The sequence below is a fragment of the Enhydra lutris genome, unplaced genomic scaffold, assembly GCF_002288905.1.
Source record: "Enhydra lutris kenyoni isolate GAN:26980312 unplaced genomic scaffold, ASM228890v2 scaffoldscaffold96, whole genome shotgun sequence".
Taxonomy (NCBI): Eukaryota; Metazoa; Chordata; class Mammalia; order Carnivora; family Mustelidae; genus Enhydra; species Enhydra lutris.
In genome coordinates, this window is record NW_019154180.1 from 3,563,980 (window position 1) to 3,586,371 (window position 22,392).

The window sequence follows — 22,392 nt, forward strand, 5'->3', positions numbered from 1 at the left end:
GCTTATCCCAGATGGCTGTGGGGTCAAATACATCCCTAACCGTGGTCCCTTGGACAAATGGAGGGCTCTGCACTCATGAGAACCTTGGCACTATCCCTTCCCGTCATATTCATGCCCACCAATAAATCCAACTTCCTGTCTGTCTGTGCATCTGGATTCATGGTGGTGGGGGGGGCTTTTTGGAGACTCTGAAGTCACAGTCCTTTATTTTGAGAAGGCTGCTAAGTTGGCCAGGATTGGCATCTTCTCAGTTGTCTAGCTAGGGTGTTGACTTGGACCTGCCTAGATGAGAAGTTGTCAGTTCGAGATTTCCCTTTACAAGTCCACTCTGATGAGTTCCTAGGCACTGAGTGCTGCCTTAGTAAAGTGGCTGCTATGGAAGCTCTCCTTGAAGAGGGTCCCAGACCAGCAACGTGATCAGAAATGGGGCAGAAGTGAAGACCAGGCATGGTTCCGGCCATGTTTCAACCAGCTGTCTAGGAGATGGGTCTTCTGTTAGCCCTTGAGTAGTTTCAGGTGTTAAAAGTTGTAAGGCACCTTTAACTCACACTCGAAACCACCTGCCACCCTTTCTGTGGCCTCTGCAAGTCCTTGACTGCTCCACCCTGAGCTCAAGCCCCCCCAGACCACCTGAAATGGCCTGTAAGGTGACCTTTCTTGGCAGATAGGGTGCAGCTCCGCTTGGTCTGGGGGTTCTTTGTGCTGTCTGGCACTTCGGTGTAGGCCAGGGTTCCAAGAGGAGCATTCGGTACAGTACCCTGGGGCAGCAGAAGTAAGCCAGCGGGATCTCTGCTAGGCCCGATACCCTGTGGCTTCTCACCCAGAAGAGGGTCCTAAAGAGATGGCTTCCAGAGTGGCCCACGGTGGCTGCCCAGCCCCACGGCTGCTTCCCTGGGCTGGGCTGGGCTGCTGTGAGTCTCTGGCCATTGGAGAGTCCACCAGCCTTTTGTAATCATTTAACAGCCATTCGTTAAGGTTGAAAATTACCTTTATTCTTGACCTTGAGATGGTTCTAAACCATAAATATTTGCTGGTTTTACTGAGCTCGGGAAAATAAAGCTGGGGAAGGAAGAGTTCCAGGATACCAACACCCAAAACAGGATCATTGTTAACATTTTGCTAAGTATCTGGTAGTCCCTTCACGTGCAGGAGCACCTAGGTACTCATGGGCGGGGCCTCTCCTGTGTGCCCCTTAACCTTGGTTACCAGCCCGAGCCTCGCCTTGTGGGCACGCAGTCAGCGTGGACTGACTGTACTCCAGGTGGGGGGAGGTTGGGCCGCACCGTGGTTGTGAACTTGGGCTTGACAGCAACTGTTTTTATTTATTGGATTCAACAACTGTAAATACTTTGTTTGCTAGTTACTGTGCGTGTGTGCGTGTAAACTGCTTATCGATTCCTGTGTCTGCCGCAATTTTAATATTGATTCATAGGGATCCTGCGTGTAATGAAAACGGCCCCTTGGCACATCTGCTTGATGTATGTAATAGACCCGCCATTTAGCTTTTTGTTCTCAGCGGTGTTTCCTTTTGGTTATCTAATAAAATCTTCCAACCTATTGTGATTCCCTTCTCTGAGCCCTGCAGTTAAGCGCAAACCACCTGAGCCCCCAGCCCTGGAGCCTGCTCTGTCCCCACTCCTGACACTAGCTGGGGGCAGAGTGGCATGCGTCTAGCCTCAGGGCCTGCCTCCTCCTACATTCTAATGCGGGGCAGGGGCCCAACCAAAGAACACAAGCCAAGCGGAAGAGAAGGCAGATGGCTAAGGGTTGCATTGCGGTGGGGCGGAGCTACGATCAGGTGGAGGAGTCTCTAGGGAGCACACACGGGGGAGCGAGCAGGATCCGAGTCCCGAAGGCAGCGCGGTCCTCACATCTGCGGGCGGCAGGCTCAGGGCTGCTTCAGGCCACCAGGCCCAGGCGGGGGAGCAGGAGCAGCAGCAGCAGCAACAGGGCAGCCAGGCCAAGAGGCGGGAGCCCGGGTGCCGCCCGGTTCAGCTCTACTTCCACAGGGTAGTGGTCGCTGATGTTGAGGGCCTGGGGGATGGCAGCAGGACAGAGCCTCAGCGTTGGGGCCGAGGCACTTTCCTGTGGGCCCATTGTGGCCTCACCCCTTTACCTCCTCCTCAGTGAGGCCGAAGCTCCTGGGGAAGTTAAAGGCAGCCGCGGAGCGCAGCAGGCTCTGACAGCGCCCCCCGTGCAGCACCACGCGGTCGTAAGCACAGCGGGTGCTGGCCCGCACCGTGGTGTCCTCCTCGTCGCCGATCACCCACTGGAAGCCTGCCTGCGTCCGCAGCACGAGCTCCCCTAGGCGCTTTTTGGGCAGTGAGGCACAGTCAGCGTTGAAGTCCCCGAGCAAGATCATGTCCTGGAGAGGGGGGGCAGGAGTCAGACCCGGCCACCCAGTGCCCCTCCCCCCGGTCCCCCGTGCGATCATCCCAACCTTACCTGGCTCTGCCAGTGCTGGGAGACATCCAGAAACACGTCGTACAGGGCGTTCAGCTCCTTCTCCACGGCCTTCGGAGTGGTGTGCAGCGGGACCAGCACCAGGCTGGGAAGGACTGCAAGGCCCCAGGGACCGAGGGCTCCCACCTGCTCCTGGGCACTCCTCTCCCAGCCTCTTCCCAGCAACCACGCCCTCGGGACCGCCAGCCAGCCCCTCCTTCCTGCTCCCAGGCAGCGGGGCCACCCTTCTTCCCTTCCTACCCTTGCTGGGAAAAGTGAACTGGGCCACAAAGGGCTCCCGGGCAAAGAGGTCATCCGTGTCCTCATACACGTAGGAATCCAGGATCTGTGTCTTGTGTGACCTGGGGGACCGAGGCATGAGAAGCAGTGGCCCCACATCAGTGATATTTAACTCAGAGCCGGGTCAGAGCAAGAGGCCCTCCATGACCAGCCCTATTTCACGTGACCGCAGCCTTCCTAGCTGCTTTTCTAGAACTTGTTTTTCATTGAGATACACTTCACATAACACGGAAGTGAATTCTAGACAGATGATTTCATCTGTATAAATAGGTCTCCTCACCTGAGCATGCCCCTTGCCCTCTCCATCCCAACCCTAGAGGGTTCCCCCACCCCAGGCTGTCCTACAGACTTAGGGCTGTCTCTGGAAACTGGGTCTGCCCAAGGTCCTCAATGAGCCCCCACTGTTGAGTCTCTTCCCAGAAGCTTCGGCTGGTTCACTCCCAAAGAGGAGGCCAGCCTTGCCCTGAGCCCCTGCGCTGGTTTCCACGGGCGAGAGGCAGAGCGGCCCCACATCTGCGCATGGATAACGAAGTCCCCCTGCCATAGGGACACATGGCCATCACAGCTGGCTAGGCTGGAGGAGAGTCCGAGCCCGAAATAAAACCACTGAGGAGAAAAAGTGCAACGAGAAGGTGAGGGCCACCGTGGGAGGAAGGCACCTGCAGCTGCTGGGACGATGGAGGCTCCTGGCACTGGGCGCGGTGCCAACCCCCGGCCCGGCCCCGTCTGTGCTTACCGGTACACGTACACGTACTTCTCCATGTATGTGCTGCGCCCCAGCGAGGGGCTGCTCAAGACGCTGTAGAACCCAGAGCCGTCAAATCTGCCGGGACAGGGAAACCCAGGGTCAGGGCCCCTGAGGTGCTGGGGGGGCCCCCAGATTAGCCCCCCAGAGCCTTCCTCACCGATTGAGTTCTCGGAGAAGGAGAGAGATAGCACTGCCAGAAGCATCCACCACCTCCTGCAGCACCATGATGTCGCAGCGAGCCAGGATCTGCCGGATAGCAGGAGAGCTGGTCAGTGCCAGCGACCTTGGGAGGAAGTCGGGCTCCCTGGGGAACTAGCACTGGTGCGGCCAAGAGTGATGCGGCTCTCTGGCTGAGGCCCACGGAGAGCACCGGGACCAGCAAGGACCTGGGAGAAGACCGAGTGCCGCCCCAACCACACTGCACCCATATTACAGAGGAGATGGAGGCCGATGACAGGGAAGGAATGTGCTCCCCATCTCCATACCGACATCTCCTGACGTCCCCTCTCCTCTGGGAAATGCCCCTGGTCAGGCAGGGCGGGGGCTTTGGGTCGTGGGCACAGCTTTCCTTCAGTGATGAACCTACCCGAACAAAGGTGTCCATCACATGTTCTCTGGCCGCCTTGGAAAGCGTCAGCCGCTGGCCATTGAAGGCACAGATGCGAAAGGCCTCAGCGCCCCCAGGCAGGAGAAGCAGGAGCATGGCTGGGTAGTGCATGGCTGTGTGGGGACTGCTGGGACCTTCTGGAGGAATCCAGGCCGTCCCAGGGCACGCTCCCAGCTGGGCTCTGTTCTGCTTCTGAAAGGACATTGCAGTGTGGGACCGAGCCAGCACTGGCCTCCCAGAACCGGCCTCCCAGAACCGCCAGCATCATAGACCGCCTGCCTTTCTCCCCATGGACACCTTCAACACCAGCATGCAGGGCTCGACTTCACTTTTTTTTTTTTTTTTTAACGATTTTAAGTGGTGTGCCTGGGTGGCATAGTCAGTTGGGCGTATGACTCTTGATTTCGGCTCAGGCCATGATCCTGGGGTTCTGGGATCAATCCCACACTGGCGGGCCCCATCCTCAGCGGGGAGCCTGCTTCTCCTTCTCCCTCTGCCTCGTCCCCCCTGTTCATGCTCTGTCTCTCAGTCTCTCTCAAATTTCGAAGATTTTACTTTTAAGTAATCTCTATATCCAATGTGGGGCTTGAACTCATAACCCCGAGGTCTAGAGTCTCATGCTCCACGAACTGAGCCCACCAAGTGCCCCTCGACTTCATTCTTCTTAATTGTGCTAAAATACACATAGCATAGAATTTAGCATCTTGACTTTTTTTTTCACCATCTTAACCATTTTCAAACGCAGAGTTGAGTGGCACTAAGTACATCCACACTGTTTTGTACATTCACACTGCCATCCACCGCCAGAATTTTTCCAGCTTCCCAAACTGAAACTCTGTCCCCACTAGACACTCGTCCTCTATCCTCCTCCCCCCAGCCCCTGGCGCCCACCGTCCCACTTTGTGTCTCCATGTGTGTTTGTGACTGGCTGATTGCACTCAGCATGTCGTCAAGCTTCATCTAGGTTGTAGCATGTGTCAGAATTTCTGTCCTTTTTAAGGCCGGAGAGCATTCGGCGGTATGGATAAACCCAACTGAACTGACCTACTCGGCCGTTCATGGACACTTGGCTCGCGTCCAGCCTTGGCCGCTGTCAATCACACAGCTTGCGAATCTGAGTGCGCCAAGATCTCTTCCAGTTCCTGCTGCGGATCCTTTCGTGTGTATACCCAGAAGTGAAAACGCTGGGTCACACTTTTCTGGGGAGCCACCAGACCATCTTCCATAGGGGCTAACCCCTTTGTTCCATTCCCACCAACAGGTCACAAGAGTTCAACGTCACAGTGAATTCCAACTTTTCACCACCATTAACACCACGTATCTCTCTGCTTGGGAGATGCTATCTTTAAGGCAAACTCCCAGCAGCAGAATTACTGGGTTCAAGGGCGTACGCACTGGAACTCATCTCAGCCAGAGCAAACCACCCCTGCAGAGGGGGATGGGCCCTTCCCACGGCCCTGCCCCCCCAGACAGCCCATCTTGTTCAACCTACTTGCGAAAGCCCCCGCTTTTTGAGCGTCTCTTGGTTTACCTTGGTTTCAGATGCACTCAAACTTTGTCCTGTCATTTGGGTTCAGCCCCTTGCTTGATTCCTATCCGTGTCATTCTCATCTAAGCAACGTAAGTCCCTCTACTTCTGTCTGCCTGCTTTTCTCTGTCACCTCTGTAACCAGACTCAAGGTGTTCACCCCCTGGGGTGCACCACCTTGAACACAAACCAAGGAAGGGTTAAAAGCTAAGAGGGTTTTCGGGGCGCCTGGGTGGCTCAGTCATTAAGTGTCTGCCTTCAGCTCAGGTCATGATCCCAGGGTCCTGGGATCAAGCCCCACGTCAGGTTCTCTGCTCAGCGGGAAGCCTGCTGCTCCCTCTCCCACTCCCCCTGCTTGTGTTCCCTCTCTCGCTGTGTCTCTCTGTGTCAAATAAATAAAATCATTACAAAAATAAATAAAATAAAAGCTAAGAGGTTTTTAGTTCTTGGTACAAGTAAGGAGACGGGGGATGAAGCGTTGTCTCCCAGGACGTTAAGAGAGGAAGCTTTTATCCAGTGGGTTAGGGGTGAGGGCAGGGAGCTTACATTACATAGGCAGTTTGGGTTCAACTGTGCAGGCCTAGCAAGTCAACATGTTAGTGCAAACAACGTATGTTCAAAAAATGCTGGAAAAGTCCACCTACAGGAGACTTTAGTATTATAATGGGCTAAAGGGAGTTACTTTAGGACAACTCACGGCGGGGGGAGCAAAGGGACTTCTGTGCTCAGCTCCAATCTAGCCCCAACTGGCTCACAGGAGGCGCTATCAGGCAAGACACACCTAGCAAGGGGCTGTGAGGTGAGACGCTGAGCTGGCTGGGTGTCTCCGTGGCTGGAACTGTTGGTTTGGTAAAATAAACCATATTCCTTCTCTGCTTCCGTCTCTTCCCCCACTGCCTTCTACTGATAGCTTTCAGCCCTCTTATTTTTTAGAAAGATTTATTTATTTATTTATTTAAAATATTTTATTTATTAATTGACAGAGAGAGACACAGCGAGAGAGGGAACACAAGCAGGGGTAGTGGGAGAGGGAGAAGCATGCTTCCCGCTGAGCAGGGAGCCCAACACGGGGCTCGATCCCAGGACCCTGGGATCATGACCTGAGCTGAAGGCGGACACTTAATGACTGAGCCACCCAGATGCCCCAAAGATTTTAATTTATTTGAGGGAGGAAGGGAGGGAGGGAGAGAGGGAGAGAGCGAGAGTGAGCAGGAGGGAGAGGGGGAGAGAGAGAACCCAGAGCAGGCTGCACACTGAGCACAGAGCCCCACACCGGGCCCCATTTCACGACCCTGAGATGACGACCTGAGCCGAAACCAGGAGTAGGATAATTAACTGACTGCAACACTGGGGCACCTCTGCAACACTGGGGGTCCTCTTATTTGAGTAACTTCCCACTGCATCCCAGGTAACGTTTTGTCACCTCCCGCTCTGCCTTCCTCTATCTTCCTTGCCCTCTCTTCCCTGTTCTCCCTTCTTTGTCATCTAGTCTCTTTCATACTCCTGGCTGGGCTGAATGTCTGTCTCTCCTGGGCCACCTGCTCTGTCACTCATGCTGGCTTGGGTGCTCTGCCCTGGTTACTATTCTGGGATGTAGGAGCAGCCCCCGGCTGTCAAGGGAAGGCTAGAAGGCTCTGGGGTCAGGAGCCCACACAAGGGCCAAGGGCAAGAAGAACCACAGTGACTGTTTCTGGCCTCAGCCCAAAGCCCAGCCCAGGCCCAGGCTCCCAAGCTAAGTCTTGGCCCCCAGCGGTTCCCTTCCCCTTTTTCCCTTCTCCCCATGCAGGGGGCAACTTCCTCCCTCCCTCTGCTCAGAGGGCTCCCATACCTACTCAGACCAGCTCGTATCCACGCCTGCCGCAGCTGTAACCAGATCGCAACCCGTCTACGGAGTCGCCGCGGCGGTCTTGGCAGGAACCTTAGGGAAGAAAAGAGGAAGGGACTCTTCCTGACCCACCCCTCCGGCCAGGCGGGTCGCCCCACCCTTCCTGGCGCTGGGGCTGGGCCCCCCCCCGGGGCCCACAGCCGGACTCCACCTTCTCTGACCCACGTGGAAGCAGGCGCCTGCTGGAGGCCTGGAACTGTGGGCGGATGACAGCCCTGTGAGTCACAGAGATCGAGCCTCCGCGTCCCTATAATGAGTGGGGTCCCTGTGCCAAGGGCACGGGGGTGTGGGGAGCCGGCCCGCAAATGCAAACCGGGAGCTGTGCTCTCCCAGGCCCAGCCCTCAGTCCCCCACACGGGCTGCCTCTAGGCGGCACCTGGTAGGAAACACACGAGAGCCCGAGCTTGTGCCCGACGTCGGGGGAGCCCTGCTGCGAGCCTGGGGACCCCGGAGGACTAGAGCCTCCTCTCCGTGTCCCCAGGGCGCCTGCCAGCGTGGCTGCACACTTCTCCGCTCTCTGGTGACCCCAAGTGAGCCAGCCAGGCGCCCAGATTTCTTATTTTTGAAGCACCTTTCTATTGATTTTTAGAAAATGTTTCCAGGGGCTCAGTCAGTAGGGCATGCGACCTTTTCATTCAGGGTACTGAATTCAAGCCCCACGTTGGGGGTAGAGATTATTTAAATAAAAGAAGAAGGAGGAAGAGGAGGAGAAGGAAAATTAACAATGGCTTAGCGGATACAAGGCTTTCTTATGGGAATAGAAGTGGTGGTTGAGAATACTGGAAATGTGCTGAACGACAGGAAATACTATGTTATACGTGGTATCTTTATTATTTGGCATATGTTGCTACATATACATCACACATTACATGTTACATATATATACACATATTGTACAAAGCTGTAATATTGTAACTGCAAAATTGTGTGCAGTTAATTATGTGAAACTACATAATGTAACACATAACAGGTTACATACATAAAACATGGCATACAGTATAAAATGCTACAAAATATTACAAAACGGGTAATTCCGTTATATGAATTTTGCCTCAAAGAAAATAAAGGGGAAGAACTAAAGTAAAAGTGCCGTGAACTCCAGCCTGGAGTCCCGTCGTTGTGCTGCGGAGCCCGCTTAGCTGCGGACACCTCCGGACGCGCAGCCCCCGCCGCCGGGAACGTGCTCGGCGCGGCGCGGCGGGGCGGGGCCACACGGCCCCAGGACCCGCCCCCGCTGCCGTCAAGCGGCCTGATAGCCCTTTACGACAGGCAGCGAAGAGCGGGCCGCCGTCGCTGGCTGGGTTTCGGGCGGGGGCGCGGGGCTCCTGGCTGCCATCGCCGGGCCCGTTCGCTTCTCACTGCGACCCCCGGCTCCTGACCCCAGTAGCGGCTTGTCTGTGGCGAGAGAGCGGGGGCCGGCCCGGCCCTGGCCTGACCTGCGAGGTGACCTTGGTCGAGTCCCCTGCCGCGCGGAGCCCGTGTGGCACGGGCCTGTCAGAGGCCCAGTTCTCCAGCGGTCGGGGACACAGACCTAGAGCGGCCCCACAGGCTGCCCTGTGGCAGGGGAAGCGCCGGGCCACCTGGGGAGTGAGGAGCGGGGGGCTCGGTGGGGGCGGGGGAGATGCCCCTGCATGTGAAATGGCCGTTCCCCGCCGTGCCGCCGTTCACCTGGACTCTGGCCAGCAGCGTCGTCATGGGCCTAGTGGGCACCTACAGCTGCTTCTGGACCAGTGAGTGGGCCCAAAGCCGAGGCAGAGTAGGCCACGGCTCTCCACGCCCAGCCAGAGTTGGGGTTTGGGGTTGTGGGCGTGGGTAGGGGCCAGTTTGGCTGGGGGGAGCCCTGGGACCCAGGGAGAATGAGGCCAAGACCTCTTCCCACAGTTCGTCTCTCCCTCCAGAGTACATGAACCACCTCACCGTCCACAACAAAGAGGTGCTGTACGAGCTCATCGAGAACCGAGGCCCAGCCACGCCCCTCATCACTGTCTCCAATCACCAGTCCTGCATGGATGACCCTCACCTCTGGGGTACCTGGCACCAGGGTTCTGGGCGTAGGGAGGCATGGCGAGAACCCGGGAGGGGGCCACACAAAAGCAGAACCAACTCACTTCTCACTGGGCTCTGTACATATCCCTGGCACTCCTGTTCCTGCGTGTCTTGCGCCGACCATGAAAATATGATTGGTGGCCCCTTCAGTGTCCTCTCAGAAAATGACTTGGTAAGGGCTTCAGAAATTCGGAGGGACCGAGGAAGTGAGGAAGCAGCTGCAGGGCAGTCTGATGGCTGCTTTACTGTCGCATCAGGCCTGTGGAACCCTCCATTCTCTAAACTGTGGATGGTCCCACAGAGTATTAAAACAAATCTGAGAACCATAGGGTATCTTGTCAACGAAGGTGTGGGCTAGAGGCTGGGAGACCCGTGTCCTGCTTCCAGGTTTGCCTCAGGCTGAGTGTGTATCCTTTAACCAGCCTCATTTGGGAGCCCACTTTGCCACCTAGAAGTTCCTGCTCTGCTGACTTCACAGGAAGCTGCTTGGCTCCAGTAACCCAGATGGCTGGGTAGAAGGGTGCCCAGAGCTTTTATTGATGAATTCAGGAGGTTAGACTGTTGTAGAGCTCATGGGAAGCTAGTTAGTCAAATCAGAGCCTTTCAGAGCTCACCCTGGCCACTGGGCATAGAAGGGCCTATAGAGTGCCATAGGCAGACACCGGGGGACCAGGAGGGACCTTTTAGAGCCACTCAGTAACCTAGACTAGTGTGGTGGCAGCAACAGTGGAGGGAGAGGTGTAGAACAAGAGGCAGTGGCAAAAGATACCTGGGGGTAGGCAGGCCAGATGTGGCGACTAATAAGGTATGGGTGAGGGTGGGAAAGAGGGAGGAGCCAGGGACAACATAGGGTCCAGCCCCAGCGACTAAAAGATGCTGCCTTCAGCCATAGGGAAATGGTAGTGCTATTGCCTCTGTTCCTCATTCCCTGAAACTGGGTAACAGAAAAAGATGTTCCCTGGGGACAAGGCAAGCTGGGGCATAAAGACTTTCCTTCTCTAGGGATCCTGAAACTCCGCCACATCTGGAACCTGAAGTTGATGCGTTGGTGAGGAGGAATGGGCCCCTCGCAGTGGGCCTGGCAGGCCTCACCCATCTCTGCCCAGATTTGCCCTCCTCCTGCTCTGCCCAGGAGGCGGCATCCAGCAGTACAGGCAGGGCACGGGGTGGGGTTCCGCAGGCTCTTCTGTGCCTCCTTTCCACACTGCCGACGATGTCAGGCATCATGTTGGGGGAGGGCAGGGAATTAGGGTGCAGGGGAGGCAGGGATGACTGCATCTGTCCCTACTTCAGGACCCCTGCGGCTGCAGACATCTGCTTCACCAGAGAGCTGCACTCCCGCTTCTTCAGCTTGGGCAAGTGTGTGCCCGTGTGCCGAGGTGAGCTGGTCCTCCAAGAGGGGCTCGTGGGCGAGTGAATGCAGGGAGGCACTTCTGCAGCCTTCTGTGCTTTTCTTCGGAGCAGGGACTGGTGGTCAGTGCTTTTGCTTGAGCAGTCCTGGGAGTGGAGGGATCCTGCTGGGACAGCCTGGGCACAGAGGGGGCCAGCGGCCACTGCGCTGCTAGTGTGAGTCCCTGTTGCACTGCGTGGCTGCAGAGGTGGTACTGGCTGCCGGAGGAGCGAGGGCCTCGTGGAGAGCATGCATTTCCTGGGACTGCCTGAGGACTGTGTGAACCTGGACTGTGGCATTAGAAGCCAAGGAGGCATTGTCCACAGCTAAGAGACTCAGCAATGGGAGGCGTCATGGGTCTTCTGTGGTGGTGGCGTGTGCTGGAAGCTGCAGCGTTTCGGAAAACAGGCTTGCGGGGTGAGGGTGTGACACTGAGGGCCTCAGGAGGTGGGGGCCGTTTTGATCCCCATTCTCCAGATAAAGGGGTTTGGAGGAATTAAGCCGCTGGCCCAGGGTCATGGGGCGAGAGGTGGCAAAGCCAGGATTTGAATCCAGGTTGCTCTTTTGTCTGTGAAAGGACAATATTTTCTAGGCAAGAGTATGAAAGGAAAGGCATTCGAGACACAGGAAGTACATGCCAGGCCCTGAAAAGGTAAGCGGTAAATGTAGAAAACGTAGGTTGCAAGCCAGCCAAATGTGAAGGTTCTGGAATAATCGTGTTAAGAATTTTGGACTCTATTCCGTCATCAGGGCAGTGATGTGCTTCCTTCTGTGGTTCAGAGAGAGAAACCATTCCTGCCGCAGCGTGGCTGGTGGGGGGAGGGGGAGCAGAGCTCGGTGGAGGCCGGGAGCCCGGGTAGGGGCTCGTTGGGTCGTTCCGGCAGCAGCAGACCATCGTAGCTGCGCCTCTAGAGGCCGCTGCGGACAGCTGGAGGCAGAGTAGACAGGACTTGTTGACAGACTGGGTGTGGGAAGGGGACACTGAGCCACTGGGAGGATGGGACGGACGGCAAGCAGTGTGGGGGTTGAAGGGGAGGGTGTTGTGTTTTGCACATGTTTCATTGGAGGAGCCTGTGGTCCCAGAGGCAGTGGGATGTGCAGTTCCGGAGCTCAGAAGAGCGCTCGGGCACGTAGTAGGGACTCAGCGACTAACAGAGTTGCAGAAGTAGAGGAAGAGTGGCAGCGAGGGAGAGCGGACGGCCAGCAGGCGCTAGGACGGCAGCTTAGAGCGTGAACAGAGACAAAGGCCACCGGGGCAGCAGGAAGCAGTGGCCAGGCAGGAAGGAAGCAAAGCAGGGCCCCTTGGCACTGGAGAAGCCTCCAGGGACCCTGGAGAAGCCATTTCTGTGAAGTGACAGCCACAGGAGCTGCCAGGGCCAGGAGGGAGTGGGGATAGCAGGGGTGTCCACCCCTCCCAGAAGGTCCGTCATGAAGAGGAAGAGGGAGGAGGCGGTAACCAAAGGGTGTCAGAGGTCAAGGGAGAGTTTCTTACTTCTGCTGGAGAAACGCAGTAAAGTAACCTCAAAAAAATGAAGGGCTTTTAATGAAAAGCTGCAGCGCTCAGATCCTCACATCTGCTTTTTGGAGACAGCAGCTTTGAGTGTTTTCACTTCTTGCTGCGTTCAAAGGCCGCTTCATTTCTCCAAAACATGAGCAGAAGCTACAAGTGTTGCGGCTAGTGCCCGTGGCATCGTGTGATGGGAACTCTGCTCAGGTGCCTGATCTCAGGTCCTCCCTTCTGCGACCTCACACACAGGCTTTCTGTGTCCACATCTTTTTTCTTAAGTTTTATGTATTTATTTTTTAAGTTCATTTATTTTTTTAATGGGGTGTCAAACTCATGACCCTGAGATCAGGAGTCACATGCTTTTCCGACTGAGCCACCCAGGCGCCCTCCACGTCACCTTCTTGTCTTGTTCTGCTTTTTGCTCTGCATCTAAGTTTTACTGTACGGTTAAAACCAGAAAACTGGGGGTGCCTGGGTGGCTCGGTTAGTTAGGTGTCTGCCTTGGGCTCAGGTCATGATCCCAGGATCCTGGGATCGAGTCCCACATCGGGCTCCCTGCTCAGCAGGGAGCCTGCTCCTCCCTCTTCCTGCTGCTCCCCCTGCTTGTGCTCTCTCTCTGACAAATAAATAAATAAAAATTCTAAAAAATCTTAATTCTCAGCACCTTCAGTGAGAGAAAGTGGACAGGGACAAGCTATTTTTCAAACATATGTGACGTGGAGCAAAGATCTAACAAATTGTGTTAAAGGAAGTATCTGGCTTACTTGGCTTCTGTGTTCCAAAATACTCCATTTCCTTCCCAAGTACAGGCCTTATGATATGAAGTATCAAAGTGATCTTGGACAAGCCATGCAGGTGAGCAGAAGTAGCATTTGCAGAAGCTAAATACTCATGTGTTGTGCCAAAATCATGGTAGTAGTATTTTTTCCCTTTATTTATTTAAAATTCCTCTCTCTCTTTTTTTTTAAAGATTTTATTTATTTATTTGACAGACAGAGATCACAAGTAGGCAGAGAGGCAGGCAGAGAAGGGGGGAGGAGGAGGCTCACTGCTGAGCAGCGAGCCCGATGTGGGGCTCGATCCCAGGACCCCGGGACCATGACCTGAGCCGAAGGCAGAAGCTTTAACCCACTGAGCCACCCAGGGGCCCCTCTCTCTTTTTTTAAAAAAAGATTTTAAGTATTTATTTGAGAGACAGAGAGAGAGATCACAGAGGCAGAGGGAGAAGCAGGCTCCCCACTGAGCAGAGAGCCCGATGTTGGGCTCGATCCCAGGACCCTGGGATCATGACCCGAGCCGAAGGCAGATTCTTTTTTTTTTTTTTAAGATTGTATTTATTTGACAGAAAGAGAGAGATAGCAAGAGAGGGAACACAAGTACAGGGAGTGGGAGAGGGAGGAACAAGCTTCCCACAGAGCAGGGAGCCTGATGTGAGGCTCGATCTTAGGACCCCGGGATCCTGACCTGAACTGAAGACAGACACTGAACTGACTGAGCCACCCAGATACCCCTCATTCATTCATTCATTTTTTTTTTTTTAAAGTAGGCTCTATGCCCAGTGTGGGGCTTGAAAACTCATAACCCTGAGATCAAGAGTTGCATGCTCTACCAACTGAGCCAGCCAGGTGCCCCTAAGATCTCATCCTTTTTTAAGACTCAGGAATTTTCTCTGTGTGTATCTGCGTATACACCACATCTTTCTTCATTCATGTATCGGCGGATACATGGCTTGGTTCCCTATCTTGGCTACTGTGAAGCTGCAGTAAACACAGGGCTGCATGTATCTTTTTTAAAGAAAGTATTTATTTGAGCGAGAGAGGATGAACAGGGGCATAAGCAGAGGGAGAGGGAGAGGCAGACTCCCCGCTGAGCAGGGAGCCCGATGCGGGGCTCCATCCCAGGACCCTGAGATCATGACCTGAGCTGAAGGCAGATACTTAACAAACTGAGCCACCCAGGTGCCCCATCTGTATGTTAATTTTGTATCCTAAAATTTTATTAAATTCATTTATTACTTCTAATAACTTTTTGGTGGAGCCTTTAGAGTTTTCTACGCATAGTATATCATCTACAAATAGAGATAGCTTAACTCCTTCCTCATCAAAATGGATGCCTCTTATTTCTTTTTCTTTTCTTTTTTTTAAAAAGACTATTTATTTGAAAGAGTGAGGGAAAGCAAGAGGGAGAAGGAGAAGCAGACTCCTCATGGAGCAGAGAGCCTGATGTGGGGCTTGACCCCAGGATGCTGAGACCATGACCTGAGCTGAAGGCAGAGGCTTAACCCACTGAGCCATGTAGACACCCCTCATTTCTTTTTCTGGTCTGATCGCCGAGGCTAGGATTTGTAGTACAATGTTGAATAAAAACGGCGAGAGTGGACATCCTTGTCTTGTTCCTAACCTTAGAGGAAAATCTCAGTTTTTCTGCATTGAGCATGATGTCAGCTGTGGTCTGTCATAGGTGGCCTTTATTATGTTATGTTCTCTCTAAACCCTGTTTATAGGGGCGCCTGGGGGCTCAGTCGGTTAAGCATCTGCCTTCAGCTTAGGTCATGATCCCAGGATCCTGGGATCAAGCCCCACATCGGACTCCCTGTTCAGCAGAGAGCCTGCTTCTCCCTCCCCCTCTGCCGTTCCCTTGCTTGTGTGCTCTTTTTCTCTCTCTCTGTCAAATAAATAAATAAAATCTTTTAAAAAATAGAAAAAAGTAAACCCATTTTGTTGAGAATTTTTATCATGAACAGATGTTGAATTTTGTCAAAATGCTTTTTCTGGGGGTGCCTGGGTGGCTCAGTCATTAAGCATCTGCCCTCTGCCTTCGGCTCAGGTCATGATCCCAGGGTCCTGGGATCCATCCCTGCATCGGACTCCTTGCTCAGCAGGAAGCCTGCTTCTCCTTGTCCCACTGCCCCTGCTTGTGCTCCCTCTCTCGCTGTGTCTCTGTCATAAATAAATAACAATCTTTTTAAAAATGCTTTTTCTGCATCTATTATGATTATATGATTGTCACCCTTCATTTTGTTAGCGGGGTCACTAGCATTGATTCACAGATACTGAACCATCCTTCCATCCCTGGAATAAATCCCACTCCACGGTGGTGAATAATCCTTCTAACGTGTTGTTGGATTCAGTTTGCTGATATGTCGTTGAGGGTTTATGCGTCTGTGTTCATAGGGCTATTGTCCTGTAGTCCTGTCCTGACCTCTTTTTTTGTAATGTCTTTGGTTTTGGTATCAAGCTGATGCTGGCCTCACAGAACGTATTTGGAACCCTTCCTTCCTCTTCCATTTTTTGGAATAGTTTGAGAAGAATAAATATTACCTCTTCTTTAAATGTTTGGCAGAATTCACCTGTGAAGCCATCTGGTCCTGGACTTTGTTTGTCGGGAGTTTTGTTTTTGTTTTTTAAGATTTTATTTATTTGTTTGACAGAGATCACAAGTAGGCAGAGAGGCAGGCAGAGAGAGAGATGGGGAAGCAGACTCCCTGCTGAGCAGAAAGCCCGATGTGATGCGGGGCTCGATCCCAGGACCCTGGGATCATGACCTGAGCCGAAGGCAGAGGCTTTAACCCACTGAGCCACTCAGGCACCCCTGTTGGGAGTTTTTTGATGACCGATTCAAATAATCATTCCCTAGCAGTTGGCCTGTTCGGCTTTTCTGTTTCTTCCCGATTCCATGTTGAGTGTGTATCTCTCTCTTTCAGGTTGTCCAACTTTTTGTTGTGTAATTTTTCACGCTACTCTTGCGGTCCTTGGTGGATCTGTGGTACTGGTCGTTCGTTCTCTTCTTTTCTTGCTGAGTTTAGCTAGAGGTTTATCAATTTTATCTTTTCAAAGACCCAGCTCTTGGTTCCATTGATTTTTTTTAGTCTATTTCATTTATTTCCACTCTGATGTAATTATTATTTCCTTCTTCTACTAACTTTGGGCTTTGTTCTTTTTCTAGTTCTTCTGGGTGTGAGGTTAGATCACGGTTTTTCATGTTTCTTGAAGTAGGCGCGTGCCGCTCTGCATTTCCTTCTTAGAACCGCTGGCAGTGTCCCAGAGCTTGAGGAGCCTTGTAGTTTAGCATGATTTGCATTTCAAGCCAGATGGCGCTGTTGTACCAGTGAGGTTTGGTGGAGATGGACGGGGCGCTCTGAAGCCCCCTCCTACCAGGGAAAGCTGTGCCATGGAGGGGAAGCGCTGCTCTCCCGACGCCCTGAGAAGCCACCGGGACCGGCTGCTCCTCAACTCCAGCCCCTGCGGGAGCTGCTGGGTGAGGTTCCCACTGGGTTGGCTTTAGTTCAGCCTCCTGGACGGCTCTCTAGCACCTTCTAAACACTCGGCCTTGCAGAGAACAGGTTAAAAACCCATTTCCTGGTGTATTGATTTGAGATAGCCCCAGTGTCTGTCTCCTCATCTTTATGGTGTATCTCTCCCTCCTTGACGAGGCCACCCGTCACTGTCCACTTCATGGGCACGGTAGAGGTTCTGGCCGCGGGGTCACAGTGCGTCCCCACGGGGCTCCCAACTGAAGGCCAGCGCATAGCGTTGGGCACCCGTATCTGCGCTGTTGCTCACTGCCAGGCCCCCTGGGCTCAGTGTCAGGGTCTCCAGGTGTCTCTACGGTGGGTGCTGTTAGCCTTGGGGGCACTTAAACCCCCATTTTTTCAGCTTAGCGAGTTTGACTTTTTCCCGGCTCTCAGTGACACCACATGTCACATCAACGTTCTCCCTTTCCCAAGAGGCTTCAATAATGAGAGTCTAGTTTCTGGGGGAGCCCCGTGAGGGGCGAAGGGATTAGCCGGGAGGGAGGGATGGTGGAGGCTGAGCGCTCAGGCGGGGCTGGGAGGCCTGCGAAGAGTGGCTGTGGCGACTGGCCCAGCCGAGACCGCAGGAAAGGGTCACTGTGCGGGGTCTGAGGCCCTGGTGAGGCTGGAAATCACGAACAGACTTGGTTTGCTCCCGCAGTGCCCTTAGGGCCAGGGGTGGCAGACGGTAGGCTCGCCCCAGGGGTGGTGCACCCCAAGGAGAAAGGCTGCAAAAGCTGAAGGGGGACCAGGCCGGCAGGGAGCAGAGCCGGCAGGCCAGTCTGCGAGGTCGCACAGCGCCGGTGTCCGAGGCGCAGCGGGTGGGGCTGCGGGGGACCAGCGGGCAGAAGGTGGGCTTGGAGGCCGCTGGAGGAGTTGCCAGCTTGGAAGTTCAATTGGAGGCGGTTGGAGACAGTGATGCTGCCTTGTCCATGACGGGTACTTGGAGGGTTAGAGGTTACCATTGAACAAACGCCATCGTGGGCCCCAGGGCAACCGTGGCTGAGTCCCCAGGGACAGTGATTGGAGGGTGTCCGCGTGGCTGGTGCAGTGGGGATGACGGTGTCCTTGATGAGCTGGTGCAGTGGGGATGAGCTGCCAGGGCCAGGAGGGCGCCCCGGCAGAATGGCGACCGACGGCGTGGCCTTTTCCTTGCAGGAGACGGCGTCTACCAGAAGGGAATGGACTTCATTCTGGATAAGCTCAACCATGGGGACTGGGTGCACATCTTCCCAGAAGGTCAGTGGCGCTGGCAGGGTTGCGCACACCCCCAGCTTCCCAGCCTCACCCCTGTCCTGTCTCTCAACAGGGAAGGTGAACATGAGCTCCGAGTTTCTGCGCTTTAAGTGGGGTAGGCGTGGGGCAGGCGCTGCTGCCCGGTGGCCTGGGATGGGCGTATGGGCGGTGCCGGGGTGGGGCGCAGCGCCGGCACAAGGGCTCGCCTTGCAGAGGAGCCAGACCAGGGCAGTTGGTCTTAACCGTAGGCTGGCACCGAAACTATCCTTGTGCCAACGTTCCTGTCTCTCCCCGGGGCAGGAATCGGACGCCTGATTGCCGAGTGTCATCTCAACCCCGTCATCCTGCCACTGTGGCATGTCGGTGAGCATCCCTCTCGGGCCAAGGCTGCAGCCTGGGGGTGAGGCCAGGGAAGGGGGTGCTTCCCTAGGTTTGGGGAGAGTTCCACTGGGTGGCAGGGAGAGGGACCCCGGGGTGGAGGGGGCTGGGGCTGCCCTGCTCCACCCCATGCTTGCTTCCTGGCCTCTGTCCATTGTGCTGCAGGAATGAATGATGTCCTCCCTAACAGCCCGCCCTACTTCCCCCGCTTTGGACAGGTGGGTACGGGCTGCTGGCCTTCGTCTGTCTGTCTTGCCTGCCATCTGCCTCTTGTCTCCCACTTAGCACCACTGAGGCCAGATTCAGCTGCAGCAGGGGGACCGAGTGGAACAGAGAGAGAGGGAGTTCCTGGCATCGAGGCCAGTAGAAGGAGAGCAAGAGGAACCAGGCCGGGGGCGGGGAGCCCTGGGGTCTAAGCAGGACAGGATACCTAGAGTGGGGCCTGCAGGACTTGAATGTTTCTCAGCCTTTTTTTTTTATTATTATTTTTAAAGATTTTATTTATTTATTTGACAAACAGAGATCACAAGTAGTTAGAGAGGCAGGCAGAGAGAGAGAGAGGAGGAAGCAGGCTCCCCGCCACGGAGAGAACCTGATGTGGGGCTCGATCCCAGGACCCCGGGATCATGACCTGAGCTGAAGGCAGAGGCTTTAACCCTCTGAGCCACCCAGGCGCCCTTATTTTATTTTTTAAAAGATTTTATTTATTTATTTGACAGAGACTGAGCGAGAGCAGGAACACAAGCAGGGGGAGTGGGAGAGGGAGAAGCAGGCTCCCCGCTGAGCAGGGAGCCCGATGTGGGGCTCAATCCCAGGACCCTGGGATCATGACCTGAGCTGAAGGCAGACGCTTTAACCCACTGAACCACCCAGGCGCCCCATATCATCAATTAATTTTTGATGAGGGAGCCATGACCATCCAGTGGGGAAGAAATAGCCTCGTCAAGCAGGGGGAGCCGCAGAGGGAGAAGGAGGCTCCCCTCTGAGCAGGGAGCTCGATGTGGGACTCGATCCCAGGACCCTGGGACCCTGGGACCTGAGCCGAAGGCAGCCGCTTCACATGAGGGAGCGCGCAGCAAGTTGGGGGCAGGACTTAGCTTCTGGCTCTCCGGGGTGGTTGGGCCACGGCTTGTTTCTGTCACCCGCTGGTGGCTGCTCTCCCTGCAGAAAATCACGGTGCTGATCGGGAAGCCCTTCAGTGCTCTGCCTGTGCTCGAACGGCTCCGGGCTGAGAACAAGTCAGCTGTGAGTTGCTCTTTCTCCCCAGTGCCTCCCCCACCCGCCTGCCCTGGGCTACCCTGTGGCTGGCGCGGTCTCTCCTGGCACCCGCAGCCTCCCAGGGCCCCGGGCCAAACAGCCCAAGGCCCGCAGGCGAGCCCCTGTCCTTCTCCTCAGGTGGAGATGCGCAAAGCTCTGACCGACTTCATTCAGGAAGAGTTTCAGCACCTGAAGACCCAGGCGGAGCAGCTGCACAAGCACCTGCAGCCCGGGAGGTAGACATCAGCCTGCCACAAGCCTGCCAGCTCCTGTCCCCCGCCTGCTCCCTCTGGCCTCCAGGCCCGGGAAAGAGGCAGCTCCGACCTAGGACCCAGCCGCCTGCTCTCAGTGCTGCCTTTGGGTCCTTGCACAGCACAGGGCTCACCTGGGGGACAGACTGATGTTTTGAGGTCACATACATTTTTTTAGACAGATGTGTACATAAGCCCTGGCAGGTGTCCTGTCCTCGTCAGCAAGCATTACCCCCCCCCCCCCCCCCTGAGCCGCTTCAGTGGAAGGAAGCGTTTCAGATGCTCCTCCCACTTGGGCATGAAAGAAAGGAGAAACTTTGGCGGGGCTCCTCTCTTGCCTCCAGGTGTCCCCTTCCAGCACTGGCATCAGGATGGAGGGGACTTGAAGGGGGGCAGGTGGCCAGGCCGGAACTTTGGGTAGCGGTCCCTGAGGCCCTTGGCCTGGTCTTTTCCCACCTGCCCCGATCTGGGAGCTGCTCACCACCTCCTCAGAGACGGCTGCCAGCCTCATCTTCCTTCTGCCCACACTTTCCACAGGCGTGGGGTCCTCGGGCAAGGCCCAGCCCTGGGCTGCAGGCGGACGAGCCGCCTTTTGCCAGAAGCGGAGCCCCGCTGAACGGAGCCTGCGGCAAGGGGCTGAGACCCTGTCCCTTGCCCGTGTGCCCGGGCCCACCAGCTGCTCTGTCTTCCACCTCCCTGGCATCCCTTGAGTCCCATGGGACCTGGGTTTTCATGTTTTGTAACCAATAAAGCATCTGTGTTGTGTTTTACCTCTGGCTTCTTCACGGGTGGGGTCGTGAGGCGGCTGCTGGACAGGAAGGCTGGACCCTTAGAGCAACAAGGGCCCTTGAGCATACCAAGCTCTCACTGTAAACTTCAGTCATTATCGGGGCGCCTGGGTGGCTCGGTTGTGTCCAACCTTTTTAAGATTTTATTTATTTGACAGCATGCGAGCATACACGTGCACACATGGGGAGCGACAGGCAGAAGGAGAGGGAGAAGCAGGCTCCCTGTGGAGCCGGGAGCCCAATGTGGGACTCAATCCCAGGACTCTGGGATCATCACCTGAGCTGAAGGCAGACACTTCACCAACAGAGCTACCCAGGCATCCCTAAAACTCTTGATCTCAGTTCCGGTCTTGATTGCAGGGTTGTGAGTTCAAGCTCTGTGTTGGGCTCCATGCTGGACTTGGAGCCTACTTGGAAAAAAAAACAAAAACAAAAAACCTCAGTCATTATCTGTAATGCCCATAACAAACTAGCAAAAGTACGGATTAATCTTATTTTGCAAAGGAGGCAGAGTGAGCCTAACGGACTTGATTCAAAATCCAAATCCAGTAAGGTAGGGAGAAGCAGAGAGCAATTCCGTCCTCCCCAAGCTGGTTCCCGGGAGGGACAATGTCTCCAAAGGGCCCAGCAAGCCACTGTGAGCAGCACACGCTGTGATGCGAGGTGAGGGGGTCCTCCTTGGCTGAGCTCGAGGCCCTTGGTCGGAGCACAGGCCGGGCTGGTGGTGCTCCTGGTGGAAGCAGAAGCAAGCCCTCTAGAGCGAAGTGAGCTCCATCTAGGTCTCTAGTCCACCCATGAGTTAAGATCACCCCAGAAGACCACAAAGATCACCAGACATGAAGAGATGAAGCCCCAGCCTGCACAAAGCCCCGGAATCAGCAGGGAGTCAGACCATGGAGAGTAATAGAAATGTGGAAGGAAGGAAAGATGGAACCACGAGAGTGAGCCAGTGCGAAGAGAAGATCAAAGATGACCAGGACTGTAACTGCGTGACTCTGTAACTACTTCCAAATAAAAGTGTTTAAAAATAAGCAGAAGGGGGAAACTCACCTGGGGGGGGGGGGCACAGTGTTGGCCAATTTGCAGTTGCAGGTCCAGATGTGATATCACTTCCCCACATACACCCATTCTAACAAACAACTACAGATATTTACTGTATAGATGCTGTAATTCGATTTTTTCGTATTATTTTTAGAGTAGTTTTATGTTCACAGCAAAATTTGGCTTGTCCTGGGATGGTGAAATCCACTAATACCATTCACTGTATTAACTGTGTAAACCAGGAAACCTATATGGCTATTTCAGTAGATACAGAATATGCATTTGACAAAATACTCATAATTTTAAAACATTTTTAGCAAACTACTGGGAACTTCTAAAAAAAAGATTTATTTGACAGAGATAGGGGAGGAGGAGAGGGAGAGAGAGAATCTTAACCAGGCTCTACACCCAGCGTGGAGCCCGGTGCAGGGCTCCATCTCACAACCTTTTGATCATGACCTGAGCCAAAATCCTGAGTTGGTTGCTTAACCGACTGAGCCACCCAGGTGCCCCAAAGGGAACTTTCTTTCTTTCTCTCTCTCTCTTTTTTAAAGATGTTATTTATTTATTTGACAGAGAGATCACAGGTAGGCAGAGAGGCAGGCAGAGAGAGAGAAAAGGAAGCAGGCTCCCTGCTGAGCAGAGAGCCCGATGTGGGGCTCTATCCCAGGACCCTGGGATCATGACCTGAGCCAAA

At 54.5% G+C, this 22,392-nt stretch overlaps 2 protein-coding genes across 4 annotated transcripts; one reads left to right on the forward strand and one right to left on the reverse strand.

The window, feature by feature from the left end:
• Nucleotides 1–970: 970 nt before the first annotated feature.
• Nucleotides 971–7,539, reverse strand: LOC111139142 (deoxyribonuclease 1 like 1). 2 transcript variants are annotated; one of them, XM_022491296.1, is made up of 8 exons: nucleotides 7,458–7,539; nucleotides 4,077–4,289; nucleotides 3,648–3,736; nucleotides 3,479–3,565; nucleotides 2,704–2,804; nucleotides 2,446–2,558; nucleotides 2,117–2,365; nucleotides 971–2,034 (listed from the first exon to the last, which is right to left on the reverse strand). In XM_022491296.1, the coding sequence occupies exons 2-8, from the start codon at nucleotides 4,206–4,208 to the stop codon at nucleotides 1,900–1,902; spliced, it is 906 nt and encodes a 301-aa protein (XP_022347004.1). In that variant the 5' UTR covers nucleotides 4,209–4,289; nucleotides 7,458–7,539; the 3' UTR covers nucleotides 971–1,899. The 2 variants fall into 2 exon arrangements, with proteins under 2 accessions (XP_022347004.1, XP_022347002.1); XM_022491294.1 differs by having other exon boundaries at nucleotides 7,454–7,539.
• Nucleotides 7,540–8,782: 1,243 nt separating this feature from the next.
• On the forward strand, nucleotides 8,783–20,105 carry LOC111139176 (tafazzin). 2 transcript variants are annotated; one of them, XM_022491359.1, is made up of 10 exons: nucleotides 8,783–9,240; nucleotides 9,409–9,537; nucleotides 10,559–10,604; nucleotides 10,850–10,935; nucleotides 17,903–17,983; nucleotides 18,054–18,095; nucleotides 18,281–18,343; nucleotides 18,524–18,576; nucleotides 19,526–19,603; nucleotides 19,754–20,105. In XM_022491359.1, the coding sequence occupies exons 1-10, from the start codon at nucleotides 9,132–9,134 to the stop codon at nucleotides 19,853–19,855; spliced, it is 789 nt and encodes a 262-aa protein (XP_022347067.1). In that variant the 5' UTR covers nucleotides 8,783–9,131; the 3' UTR covers nucleotides 19,856–20,105. The 2 variants fall into 2 exon arrangements, with proteins under 2 accessions (XP_022347067.1, XP_022347068.1); XM_022491360.1 differs by lacking the exon at nucleotides 18,054–18,095.
• Nucleotides 20,106–22,392: the final 2,287 nt, after the last annotated feature.